We start from the raw sequence: 14576 nt of genomic DNA, 5'->3' as shown, positions 1-14576 counted from the left end.
CCTTCCAAGTTTGATAACTATAGCTTTCAGTGAAAATATTTTAAATATTTTGGTCACTTTTAAGCCCTCCTTCAGTGAAACCTGTCTGTTATACACTGTGGTTCAGTGCAACAGCTAGTATGCCATCTTGATTCCACTACCACCTTGACCATAACAGAACCGAAATCGATATAAAATCAAAACTTAAAACTATTTAAAACTTCTCTATTCCTAATAAGCAGAAACTTATGATAAAGTTAAAATGTATCTTGCTCAAAATAAGGAGGGTAATTCGTGGATACATTGGCAGCTTACCAAGTGGTGTTAGTGGCATGGTAGGAGCAGGTACTGGTGGCTGTTTCATGATGATAGGCAGAGCTGAAGGAAGATTCTGACCTTGCAGCTTCATCTTAATCAGTTTCATGGCAACAGAGAACTCCAAACGGTCCATTTTCCCATCCTTGTTCATGTCAGCCAGAGCCCTGCACCAGGGACACACAGTACACAGTCAGAACCTTACTGGAAAGAAGCTTCTGAGCGAAACTGCGAGTGAAGGTGCGTACTCTCTACCAGTTAGTGACCAAATTATACATAAATCTAAGTGGGAGATCAGCTCAAACTTCATTAGAGAAAAAAATGTGTGTGGTAAAATTCTTGTAAAATAGTACTTTAATTCAAAATGTCCAGTCTGATCAGTAGACCTTGATAGAAAAACAATTAATACTGGAAAAAACACACTACCTACTTTGTTCTAGTTTTTTTGGAAAAAAAAAAAAAAAGAATAAAAAGAGCATACACCATTTTTACATCTGGCAAAAATGCATCTTGAATGCATACACATTTTAGAGCAGTGGCCAGTAACAAATCCTCATTTTATATATATTATTGCACTGCTGGAGCAGGATTTATGTTACATCAGTATTAGAACACTAGTAATGCAATAAAGGAAGTTCTCTCCAGTGCGTCTGCATTCAGCATTTTGGCAGCACACATCTGGGCATAGTGTTTCAACAGGTGTTTAAACCACCATCAATGTGACACAGGCATGAACAGCAGGCGTAGTGAATTGCGCCCAAAAGAGCATATAGTATTGTGGTTTGCATTGCACAATCAAATCCTACTCTGTTCACCACCATTTTTATTCTGGCTGCCATGATTAGTTTATGAGCGACCCTACAAGCTAGCAACCCAACCCCTTCTACTGTTGAGACTGGAGTTGAACATGGCGGGTTACATTGCTAATTCATTATCAGCCTGGAAGAATCACCTGGATGCAGCTATAGATATAGCAACAAACATGATTGGTCATTGGGCTATTAGCAGGGGTCTGCTGAAAAGGACAAGCTTCAGAGTTGTACAGTCTCCGCTCTTGAGTCACTTACCGTCACCAGATCACTAATTTAGACTGCCTTTTTACGTGCTTTTCAGCTGTTGCCAAACGTGGCCATTTTTGACTAGCAAGCTACTTATGCTGCGAGACTCGGGCCAAATTTGACTCTCAAATTTGAATCTGCCAGCCAAGCACATCATGTTGGCATGGCATGTTGTGCTCACTAAAGGAACATTAATCATTGATCATCGAAAACACTGTGTCTGACTTGGATATCCTCTGCACTGACTGCTTGGCGATGCCGTCAGTGATCAACAATTGATGCTGAAGCAATGAGCACGTACCTGGTGTCTGGGGACAAGGAATAAAGACACTGGCTGCATGAGCGCAATTCTTGCAGCATGGCTCTTTGACTAACCACTCTGTATAGCGTTGACTATGGGACATTTGTCAATACACAGAAACACAGCAGAAGTGGTTGAAAAGAGCCTATACCAGCTTTGGAACACAGGATACGTGTTCTGCCTTCTGCAGTCACAAATTAATAAGTGGCTAGCTCCACACTGTGTACATGTGGTCCGACATGGGTACAAGGCGAAAAGAAAAAAAGAGGAAAGATGGCTGATAGAAAGTGGTATTTATTGGAAATTCTTCATCATACATCACTACACCACTCAGTTGGAAGGTGATGGCATGCATGCACACCTGCATAAGGAGGTATCAAGGTGATTCTCATTGCCAATGGCCAAGGGATGAAACAACAAAGAATCTTAAGCTGATTATTCTTTTTTCTATCCATTTTTTTTTTCATTTTCGTATCATTGGCTTTCAAAATGAATAAATTTTCAAATACATCAAATAAATAAATAAATATCCCTTCCAGTTGGAGGAATGTGAAGATATTTCATAAAAAATAAATGTGTAACACACTTAAAACCAAAAATGAGGGAATCAGAACACCAAGCAAACAGTAGTGGTTTTTAACCTGTAATTTTTAACATTATTTATCAATATTAGCCACTGATTTTCACATTGGAGCATTACTAGATTCCATGTGATGTAGGACGGAGGAGTCATTGCCGTCAGCCTGAAAAAGGGAGGGAGCAGTAGCCGTCCGCCAGGAGGCGGATGTGCGGCTGCGGTCCCCCTGAAAAGGGAGGAGCGTCTGCCGTCCGCCTGGGGGCGGAGGTGTGGCTGCTTTCCGCCTGAAAACGGGATTAGCCGTAGCCGTCTGCCAGGAGGTCCAGTGCCAGCACCTGGCATCGTGGGGATCGCTTCCTGGCTGGCCAAGGACCAGGTGACAGCGTGTCTGGGGACTGGGGAACTAGTTTTTTCTTTTCTCTCTCTCCGTCTTGCTCTGTCTCTCCTGCTCGCTCCTTCGCTCTCCCCCATCTTCCTCCTCTCGTCTCTCCTTTCGCTCCCAGGATAAGGGGCCGGCTGGGCCGAAGGACGTAGCCGAGAGGGCAGCAGCGCTCCTCCCGAAAGGGGAGGAGGGGGTGTACGTCAGGCAGGAAGCCTGAATCTGGCCACACAGGAGTGTGACGAGGAGGAGGGCAGGGCAAGGCAGTGATGATGCACGCCTGGCACTGAGTTGTCTAATCAGTGGGAGAGAGTACTAAAAGAGCGGCTGGAAACTCCTGAGGGAGAGAGAGACGCATGCGTGTTTTATGTTTGTGCTACGTTTGGAGTTCTGTTTATTCTTAAACTTTATGTTTGTTGTTCACTCGGTTCCCGCCTCCTCCTTACCCGTCCGTGAAGCTTGTTACAAAAGTGTCTCGAGATTTTTTTTGTTCCAGAATACTGATATCACCCAAGAATTTTCATGTAGATGACTAGTTTTGCTAATTGATTTGCTTACATAAGAGGCAAACACAAACACAGACAAAATTCACTAATTTTAATGCCTATTACAAGCTATACATCATAACATGAAAATAAACTTTTAAAAAAAAAAAAAAGATTTTTGTTCAGCACAGAGTACTCACCAGATCTCAGCCAGCACAGAGGAAGGGAGGCCTGACTGCAGAAAGAAACTCCGTGCCTTTTCCCCTAAGTACAAAAAAGCAAAAAAAAAAAAAAAAAAAAAGAAAAAAAAGAAAGGTGGACAGACGTAAAGCATTCAACAACAGCAAGGAACACATCCTGAGAACACTTAACTTTTAACCTTTCTACTACATACATATAAACATACACCCCTTTGTATAAATGAGACCCAAAGAGAGCTAGATATTTATAGCAATAAATCTTTAAATAAATGAAGAATACAACCCTCTGGAGTACATACCAGTCACAAAACCCTGGACTGGGGAGAGGGTATCAAATTTCTGATCATGTTTATCCCTTTCCTCTGGACTTATAGCCCATATACTGCGGCCACCTAAGTATAATGAATACAAGGGAGAAAATAAAGAGAAAAAGAAAACTTGTTCAGTAAAAATGCATGTCAATCCAATGCAGTACAATTAATGCAAACAAATCTGTTTTTCATGCAAATGCTTGAGTTTTCAGTTTTCATCACTGTACCATATGATACACATGTACATGATGTAAATACCTAGGTGTTTTTGCGGTATTCTGTGGAATCATCAATATGTTAATATTGTTTATCATCAGCAAGTTTGCAAAAGGCACTGTCAAAAGTATATAATTTCACGTCAGTTAAGGGATGTTTTTAGGGGGCCAAGCACCAAAGGTGAGGAGGCATCCTTTAGTGACTGTATGTTTTCTTATTGTTATAATGCTTCCTATGGGACTCTATGGCAGCCCACAGAACACCTTGTATGCTTTTTTTTAATGAAATTTTAATCACAGCATCATGAATCTATTCCAAAAAAGTTGCTTCTTTGATTTTTGATATATGGGAAGGTTTGTCCATAATGCAAACAAATTTGATGGCAAAGCTACCACACAGGAAGTGAAGACATATCTCAGCAACAGTGTGATGTGTTCTAACCAAATCTGTTCTAACCAAAAAATCTCCAAAAAGCTTTGTCTAAATTCACCTCTATGTGGTGCTAATTAACAAATTTGTAAAATTGCTTGTAACTTTTAGAAAGTCAGCCTTTCTTTCTTGCTTAACCTGCTTAATCACGATTCTTCTTCCTCTTGATTCCAAGGTATCAAGGATTCTGACATGTAATGAATTTATCTGTCAAACAGGAAGTTGGCCATCTTGAAATTCAATAAAAACTGTTTGTTTGTGTTTTTTTTGTTTTTGTTTTTTTTTTTTTGCTTTTTCTCTTACAGCACTGTGAGATCAGTCCAAAAAAAGTTTCTCAGATTTTCAATATCTGTGATGTTTCATCCATAACTGGCTAAGTCGTCAAACACGAAGTGAGAGCATGAACGGAAGCAATTCACCATTACTTTAAAAAGAGTTTACATTAAAGATTTTAACCAACCTTTTATATATTGACATTAAACTTGTCACATAATATTTAGCAACACGAACTGATCTTAAGAAACAAAACTTGACATCATTTGCAACTTGGGAGGGCTACCAAAATCAGGGGTAAGTGAGGCAATATCTCAGGACCTACTTGACCTTTTTCCTTCAGATTTAATACATTTCCTTCAAAGTAACCGTCCCAGAGGATTCTGGTCTTCTTCTATCACTAAGGGGTGTGGGCAAAAAGTGTTTAGCCCCCCTTAATTGCTGCTTGCAGCCATGTTTAAAATTGGCATTGGCACTCAGTACTTGTGGGATGCTGGATGTCAGTAAGCATTTAGCCGTTACAAAAATGGAAGCAATTCACCATTACTTTAAAAAGAGTTTACATTAAAAATTTTAACCAAGGTTTTGTAAGAAATTGTAAAACAACATGCTATTAAAGCTATCACCTGTTAAAAGTGCTCTGTCAGCATAATCAAAATTTATATTTATAGTCAGCTATTCACTGCTGACTGCGTGAGAGCAGTGCAGTGGATGGGGTTATAGCAGTATGCTGTAGTGAGGTAAGTAATGGTGTATAGATTCATCTGGCAGTGTGATGCAAAAGTCATCTATGTATGTCCATTAGAATCTTTAGAATGCAGCTCATTTATAACTTATGAACACACAGACATACAGGTACAAAGCCATAGTTTTACCATTCATGGTTGCAGGTGGGGGTGTGGGGAAACAGGAAAAGTAGTCCTGGTCCTCGCCTCAACTTGCTACCTCAGGCATCTTGACTCTAAATATGCATGAATGGACACACACACACACACACACACACACACACACACACACACACACAGAAAGAGAGAGAGAGAGAGAGAAGCATCCACTGGTTATAAATCCTGACAAATGGGTTCTATAACTCCATCTTGCAATCAGAGAGGATGAGAAAACATGGAAAAAAATGGACAAAGGACATACAGAACAAGAAAAACACGGCAAGGCATAATTATGTTATAACTTTTCTTAAAAAGTTTTAAAATTTACTGGCATTAGGCTTGTGATATTAATTTTTCCCTGCTTGTGATTTTCCATTGCAGTGAACAATTGTCCAGAACTGAAGAGACAAAAATAAATAGCACTCCCACCATTTCTAGATTAAAAAGAGTAGGGGAGATCATAATAACATAACCAGCTTTGCAGTTGGGAGCTGTCTACCCTTAACAGTACATTTCAGTAGAATACTTTTACAAATTAGTTATTTATTGTCCACTTGGCTGACATTCTCACTATTATTCTGCTGCTGTTTTTGAACACATCTGCTGAGCCAGAACAGAAACAAAACAGCATATTTTTAAATCATCACCACTGAGATCATTTGTAGTGTTAGATTTGACACTTCGTTGTAGGCCTATTTAATCTTTTTATGTCAAAATTTTAAAACGTTATTCTCTTTCGGAGGAAGACCAAAAGTGCCATTTGTGCCAGTTAACAAAACATAGTCAACTGATGTCAAATATATCTACCTGTCTAATGTTAGCCAAGTCAAATCTATAATAATAGATTCTATTTCACATTAATGAACTCTAAACATTCTCCATTTATGATGACAAAGTGAAGGAGCCCACGCGAGTTCAGTCAAGAGCATGTGAAAGGGCGGGTCTTCCAGGCGGTGTCAGTTAATATCAGATTTCAAATCACCTGCACAAATCATTACAGAGTAATATGTTGATTGGCTCAACTCCTGTTTTATTTTTGAGAAAAAGACTTCTCTTTTGATATATTTTGAGTGTTAACTCACACTAGTCAGGCTTGTGGGATTGTGTGCAATATGCCATTGCCCTATCATTCCCCTTAACTATCACCAATTGACGACAGTATCATCCGTGGCTCTGAGGGGGGAAAAGAAGTGGGCATGTGGTACATCATTACAGTGGGGGGAAAAAAATGCCAGAAGCTTGTTACAATTTGGCTGTAGCTGCTAGTCACTACCATTAGTAATTAATCAGTTTTTGGCTTAATTATCTGTTAACAATGTCAGGAACGCTTGCCAAACTTAAGTTGAGTTGAACATAAACCTAATGAGTTATTAGCTGTAATTGAGCTCATTATAAAATTGAAATAACATTATATAAACTACTCGTACACGTGTTCTGTTGAACAGCAGTGGAGATACTGAATTTTTGTATAGTGCTGTCACCCTAATAAACAACATGTTGCTTCATTTTCGTAATTTAAGTCCTCGTTCACGTTCTGCAAGCAAAGACACTGAGGGCTTTATCTGTACAGCAGTATGGACAAGAGAAGCAAAGATGCATCAGTGAAACATAGGCTGTTGCTCTGCTCCGAAATCAGATAACATAAATTACCAGATAAGACACAAAATAGGCAAAAAGGAAACACAGATTATGAAGTAAAACAATTTATTTTTTTATTTTTTTAATCTTAAAGCTGCGGACACCACTTTTTCTGAAAGGCATTTAAATCATCCAACCTGATAGATTCCACCTACAAGCATGGCTATCAGTGATTCCTGTTACTATTGTTAATCATCCCAAGCTTAGTACTACAATACTCCCAGTTCAGTTGAGAGTGATCTGGAGCTATACACAAAATGAGTAAGTAGTGGCAGGTCTGGTCACAAGACAATAATAAATATGTTAAGCTGCAGATGGAGAACAATAAGTCCATCTCTTACCAGTTGTTAATGTTGCGCAATGCAGTACAACAGATCAGTGACAGGAACCAGAATGTTACCCAACAGGACAGACGTCTACAAACTTGCTGGGACAAAATATGATAGCAATCTGTTTCATATCTCTTTAGTTCACATCTCCATCTTGGCCCCTCCCCAGAGTTGTCTTAATTACCACTAATAGGCAGATATTTCCATGCAGATGTTTCAGCTTATATAGAAGAAATGCAGTTTTGGGACCGGTACTTTAGCCAACCTAAACCAACAAATATGCAGTGTTTTGTAAATGTACAGTCCCCTTTGAAAGTGGTGGAACGGCAAGGACATTATGCTGTTTTTGCTATACACTAAAGACATTTGGGTTTGAGATCAAAAGATGAACATGACACGATAGAGCAGAATTTAAGCTTTCATTTCCAGATATTTACATCTAGATGTGTTAAACAACTACAGGGCATCTTTTGTTTGAACCCACCCATTTTTCAAGTGTTATTGAAAATATTGAAACATGTGACTGACAGGTGTTTCTTGTTGCCCAGGTGTGTCCTGTTAGACTGACTGTTTAAACAATGAATATCTTTTGGTTTGAGCCCTTGCCTGTGAAAACTGCATTTTTTGTTAAAAAGAATAAACCAACATAGAGACCAGAGAGTTGTCTATGGGAGAAAAGCAAGCCATTTTGAAGCTCATTAAAGAGGGAAAAATCAATCAGAGCCACTGCTCAAGCATTGGGGATAGCCAGTACAACAATGTGGAATGTCCTGGAAGGCCAGATTGAAATTTGCAAAGAAATACAGCGATGAGCCACAAAAGTGCTGGAACCAAGAATAACCAAAGTGATGGAAAGGCCTATACAAACATTCTGTCTAACAATTTACAGAGAAATGCTGTCCCAGTCTAATTGGAAGGAACTTCATGACGCGGCAAGTCAATGACCCAAAACACACTGCCAACACAACAAAGGACCTCATCAGGGGAAAAAGTGGAAGGTTTTAGACAGGCCAAGTCAATCACCAGACCTTAACCTGGTTGAGCATGCATTTCACCTCCTGAAGAGGACACTGAAGGGAGAAACCACCCAAAACAAACAACAAATGAAAGGAGCTGGGGTAGCCTGGAAAAGCAACACAAAAAAAGAATGCAACAGTTTGATGATGTCAGCGGGTTGCTAGCTTGATGCAGTTATTGCAAACAAGAGATATGCAACCAAATATATTAAGTGTTTACTTTAATTTAAAGACTATCTGTTCCAATACTTTTGCTCACCTAAAAACTGGGTTGTCTGCCACCAAAAGTGACAAGTTCTAAGTTGTTTAACATATTTAGATGTAAATATCAAGAAATAAAAACGGAAATTCCAAACCTAAATGTCTTCAGTATATAACAGAATGTATGTATATAAAATGTAATGTATATAACAAAAAAAGATTGCCTTTCCAATACTTTCAGAGCAGACTGTATATGTAGTTCCATAAATTACTGCAGCATTTCTCTGAACTAGGCCAACAATTTACACCACAGTATACAGGTACCTCTTTACTTAGTGCCAGTTTTAATATAATGGCATTTTATAGATTTAGAGACCTCTCTGAATACAAAGATGAGCAAAAAAAAAATTATGACCACTCACAGATGAAGCAAATAAAGTTGATTACCTCGTAACAATGGCACATGTCAAGGTCTGGGATATACACTATATGGCTATACGTTTGTGGACACCTGACCTGTATAGGATGTCTTTGTATGCTGTAGCATTTCAATTTCCCTTCAGTGAAACTAAGAGGCCCAAACTTCCAGCATGACAACGCCCCATGCACAAAGCGAGGTCTATGAAGACATGGTTTGCTAAGGTTGGTGTGGAAGAACTCAATCGGCCTGCACACAGCCAGCAGGGGTACCAAATTGGGATAGTTTTAACCTTTTTCCACTGCCCAAACTTTTTATTTTAGTTTCAGGTCTTTGAGATGTAGTCAAGGCTAAAATGTTTATAGTATTTATAATTATTTATAAATATCAAAATGATATGTAAAAAATAATGTAATATGGTTTTTAGGCATATCACCCAGCCCTACATTATAACTAGGACACTAACTTTATTACACATGTACACAATAAGCACATGGAAACAAAATAGTTCAAAGCCAAAAGCTAATCTAAAATATAATGTACCAGTAAAAAGAATTCACATTATTTCACATCACTAAAAGCAGGGACATAAAGAATGATTACTTGATATTGGACATGTTACACATCCAGCTAATGCACAGGAGATATTATACAGCAGTCCAAGTCACATAACCTATGGTTTGCACTCATTAATGACTACAAACCTTAAAGTCTTTGGTGATAGTCAGGTAACACTAAAAGCATGCCTGCATTGCCCCCCCAAAAAAGCAAAGGTCCAAATCCACTTTTTGCTGTCTTCAAAGAATTTGAAAACCACCCTGTTTCTGTCTGGCGCTTTTACATGTTATTTGCATATGACCATTTAAAATCCAAAGCCTGATGTTCTACAGTGTACAGCCTAAAATCAGAGGTTCAAAAGGTGAAACGAAGCAAAAAATCACTATTGTTTAGATTAGTTTGTCTTTATTATACTGCTGCCACAAAAGCATTTTTTTAAAAAAAGTCTCTGTTCAGAACAGAGATGAACAAACACAAAGTAAACATCAATTGTAACTGAATTTGAATACACAAAGCCATTGCCAGGTTGATTTGAGTTCACCCACTTTGTTTTAATGACGTGGGAGCCAAGAACAGCAAAAATAGTCTGTGATGTCATTTCTAACCACATCCCACCCTCACGTTCCACAGCGTGGGTGTCTGAGCAACCACAGAGGAATGATGAGGCAACAAAGCAGAAATGACACAGGAATTAAAACAATTCCTGATCAGTGCAGATGGCCTGTCACCCAAAAATTGTAGCATGTCTAGAAAATTCTACATAAAATACATTATCATGCACCCTTTTTGTGGTTTACCCGAAGAGGAAAAAGTTTGGAAGCTGGATCTTAAAAATGCTGCCAAAAACTTGATTTTCTGCATTTTGCTTATTTTTTTTATGAAACAATTGAGACTATCTCTAAAAAACTTTATTTCAAACTCTGACAGTTTGCCAGAGCCTGATATTCCAGCATGATCAAACTCATTACGCCTCAGTAAGGGAACACAAATGATTAATAGCTCATCTAATTTCTGATTACACAGAGCAATGAGTAAGAACAGAACAGAAGGAACACTCCTTGCACCACTTTATAATCTGGCTCTAGTGAACTCCAGGTGATAGCATTGAAGAAGTCCACCGCACCCTTCAGTTTCTTCTAGCTACTACAGATTTAATGGGTTACAGTGCTCAGCACAGTATGCAGGACTGTTTTTTTAATCTTACTCCCACCCGCTCCTGAAGGAATTCTGAGCAATCCCACCTGCTCCAGCAGTTATTACTGCGTTTACACCTACCCACAAACTTCGTTCCATTTCCCCAAAAATAAACAGTAATTTAAACCACCATTATTCTGACCAGGAATGAACACCATGTATACACCAAATATGCGCCCATGTTAATGAACATTGCCTTTATCCGTCAAACATATCTGACTGTCCACTCCCACCTGCATAAGAGAAAAAAACCCCACACCTACAACGTATTTGTTGGGTCCCGTGGGATTCCAGTTGTGATGTATATCTCTAACTACTACATATTCTACTAGTAGCATAATGGCTGATCTGGTATACAGCTTGTAACTCTACTTCAGGTTTAAATTTTGTCCATACTTCATATCCACCCACAATGTGATGTGACAGAGAGAAAGAATGAACAACCAGGAAAACAGAGAACATGACTTTCTCTTGTGGTATTCACACTAGTTGCATGTGACAATGCACACCGTGTGATGTCACTCATCCTCATTGCGCTTCACTTGTATACTCCCAACTCCAAAGCGTGGTTATTGTCAGTCAGTAATCAAATTCAGATGATAAAGTGTTACAGAGACAAAAAAATTACAGAGAAAACCTTGCACTATACAGGGATATATATACTGGTGCCATGATTAGTATATGGCACCATACCACCCAACTGGCCACACCACCCAACTACTACCACAACTCAATGCAACGACCTTCATAAAAAAGTCAAATTACTGCTCAATGTTTGTATAATGAATAGATGAAAATGAAGTGCAATGAAATAAGGGGCCTATCCATACTATTCCATTTATAGACAAAAAAAACAGATTTAACACATTTATTCGTAATCAAAGTGTTATATTTTGGCTCATGCCAGGGTTTTCCAACATGCTTGTACAGTGATTTCAGCCAGAAGTCAGAACAGAAAAACAGTGTCTAGAATTTGAAGAATTATGAAGACATTATGAAGAATCTAAAAATTCTTTTTATATATAATAATGCATACTTTAAATTAGATCAATGAAATATGAGAGGTATGACACTGATTTTAGTTTAAAAAAAAAAAAAAAAAAAAGGTAAGCTCCATATAACTGATGTTCTGACTCAATGCCACTTAAAGGTGCATTAGGGAAGATGGGAAAAATAGGTAAAATTAGGTACAATTGGAAAAAATAGATCTATAATCATTAAATGAGTGAAGCTGAATAAGATTTGAATAATTTTTTTTTACTTACTGAGCCCACCCCTATTTCCACCCATGTACACCAAGCTCCGCCCCCAAAACTTACAGTGGTTCAACTAGAGTTAGCATGCTGACTAAACTTAACATTAACAAGGACTGTCAAGACATCACTTTCAAGCTCTTTCGGACATTCAACTGCTTGAAAGCCAACTTACAACTCTATAAACATGCGACTTCTCCTTATAATGATTTATGAGGATGTGAAGGGGTGTTGGGGCGTGACTAATGGCTGACAAGAGGCCAGTCCAAATACAAACAAACATTCAGGACCGGAAGGCAGGTTTCCAAACTGCATTTTTTTTTCAGCTACGTAATACACTTGTTCTGAGACAACTTCTTAAACTATTTTCTTATTATTTCTACATAATCTTCCACATTATTTATAACAGTGAGAAATGAAAAATATTGAATAATTGCACCTTTAACAGGTCATCAGGAGGGAAGCAAATGCTAAACCCGGACATGCTATCTAATTACAGACTTACGATTAAGAATCGTCAGTATATAGGCTGATACTGGTCATTATTCTGACACTGTCTGTTTGTGGAAATTGCTAGGAACGACATCACCGAAGTGCCACACACACGAGCCAGCCAGACCCGTTTCCAACTTGCCTAGCAGGTTTCTTAAAGCATCCACGTAGACCTTCCAAGCCCCTGTGGCGCTCCTTGCTCATTTTGATTTACTCAAAACAAACTTCGCTCATGAGAAACTGAACTGACATAAGGCCCCGTCAATTACTTCATTTAGCTTGCTACATTTACGGCCCGACTATAATTTTGGGACACTGACGCTGCTTGGTTGAAATTTATCTAGGTTGCAGTGTTACCAACGCCCAGCATACCTATAGCAAATATTTAGGAATCATTTCAGTTATCTGAAAGGATAACGTGGACTATAATGATAACAAAAAATACCAACAATTATAACACACATCCCTAAAGCTAGCCATTTGATCATAGTAACACAGCTGCTGCTACTTACATTCCACCACGAACGAGAAATGGATATTTTTGACTGTGTGTAATCCCATGGAGGTGTAAATATCTTCTTTCAACGTCCTCTCATATAAAGTAGCGATGATCAAAACTGTTGAAAGCTACCCTAAGATTTTTTTTCCCCTTAAACGCTGACAACCTGTTGCGGAAAGTGCTGTCAGAGATACAACATGGCTGACGGCTCTGAGGTTCGCGGCCCTTCGCTGCAATCCGGTGTGGAATGCCTGAAGGGCCAAAACTTCTAGACATTTGCAGTACGCTTTAAAAGCGATGAGGTTCGCTTGCCCTGCACGGCAATCTGCTGTGGAAAGCAAGAAGGGCCAAAACGTCTAAACAATTGTGCTACGTTCTAAAAGCAAATTTCTCTTCATGTTCTGCCTTCAAAGCCACAAGAACAACTTCCTCATCACCATAGTTAAACCAAATCTTTATTTAAATCTTTATTTAAACTTTATTAGTGATAATAAATCTAATGTGATCTCGATAGTATGTTAGGCTAGTAAGTTTTCCATTGTTATGATTACTGTGTGTGCACACATGAGCCATTTTTTAAATATCAGCACAAAAAGCATTCCACAATCACACAAATTTGATATCAATTCCCCATGTCTTTGGACGCATATAGACCTGACAACAATGGAGAGAACTTGTAAAGGCGGTGCAGAGAATGCTCATATACCAGTATAAATCAAATACCAGTATAAATTAAATACCAGTGAAATAATTTCTGTCACTGAAAACTTTCAACACACATGTGGATAGATTAACAGGTAATACAGTAAATATGTTGACATAGTTTCTCATTAACCTGTTGATTTGCTGAAAAATGATGTAAACTCCACAGCACCACTTGCTATGTTTACATTGCTAAACCCAACTCGAAATATGTTATCATGCTCTGTGAAAGGGGCCTATTAAAGGGCACAACATAGGCTATGTAACATTAGCCTGAACAAGTAAATGACAATAAGCATACTTGCCATAGTAAACATTGTGCATTATACAACAGTTAGTTCTGGTCCACCAATTTGATTGGATGAGTGGCAACAGTGTTTATATTTAGTATAACTGCACTGGGATGTTTCACTGTTTGTATGCCTCAACTTGTCTGTGTTTTTTCATGTAAAAGTCCAATTCTAGCAATAGTTAGTCTATACTGTTACTACAGTAGAGTTAACGACATCATCAGCATTCAACAATAGATTTTTCATGAATATAGCTTCTGACTTAAAATATGAAAGCTTGTCAGATGAAGATGAAAAGGAAGAAGGGAAGCCAGTTTCACTGGATGCACCTTTAATAGGAACGTACAAATCACAAATCAGATTGATCTGTTTGCATTCATGGAACAAAAATAAACAAATTATTTGGCCATATTGTGTCCAAAATGTCTGTTACTCTATATTCATTTCTTATAAATAAAACTCTCGTATAAAAGTAATATTGCACTCGCAATCATACTGTTATACTTATTATCAGCATGGCTATGACTCGGACTGTGGTCATGTCCCTAAAGCCGAATCATAGCCATGCCAATATTCAGT

At 38.4% G+C, this 14576-nt stretch overlaps 1 protein-coding gene across 2 annotated transcripts in view; it reads right to left on the bottom strand.

Annotated features, from left to right (window-relative positions):
- Positions 1 to 13261, bottom strand: part of itsn2b (intersectin 2b) — a 40422-nt gene extending 27161 nt beyond the window's left edge. For both annotated transcript variants that reach the window (XR_008302553.1, XM_026926402.3), the window contains exons 1-5: positions 13019 to 13261; positions 5399 to 5484; positions 3594 to 3686; positions 3295 to 3358; positions 295 to 461 (exon numbers count right to left, since the gene is read on the bottom strand). Coding sequence is in view for 1 of the 2 variants with exons in the window: in XM_026926402.3 (XP_026782203.3) it covers positions 295 to 461; positions 3295 to 3358; positions 3594 to 3686; positions 5399 to 5405 (331 nt within the window). In the remaining variant the exon portion in view is untranslated. The remainder of the gene's footprint in view (positions 1 to 294; positions 462 to 3294; positions 3359 to 3593; positions 3687 to 5398; positions 5485 to 13018) is intronic.
- Positions 13262 to 14576: the final 1315 nt, after the last annotated feature.

This window comes from Pangasianodon hypophthalmus, chromosome 10 (genome assembly GCF_027358585.1).
Source record: "Pangasianodon hypophthalmus isolate fPanHyp1 chromosome 10, fPanHyp1.pri, whole genome shotgun sequence".
Classification (NCBI taxonomy): domain Eukaryota; kingdom Metazoa; phylum Chordata; class Actinopteri; order Siluriformes; family Pangasiidae; genus Pangasianodon; species Pangasianodon hypophthalmus.
Note: the sequence above shows the minus strand (reverse complement) of the source record. Positions and strands in the feature narration are given on the sequence as shown.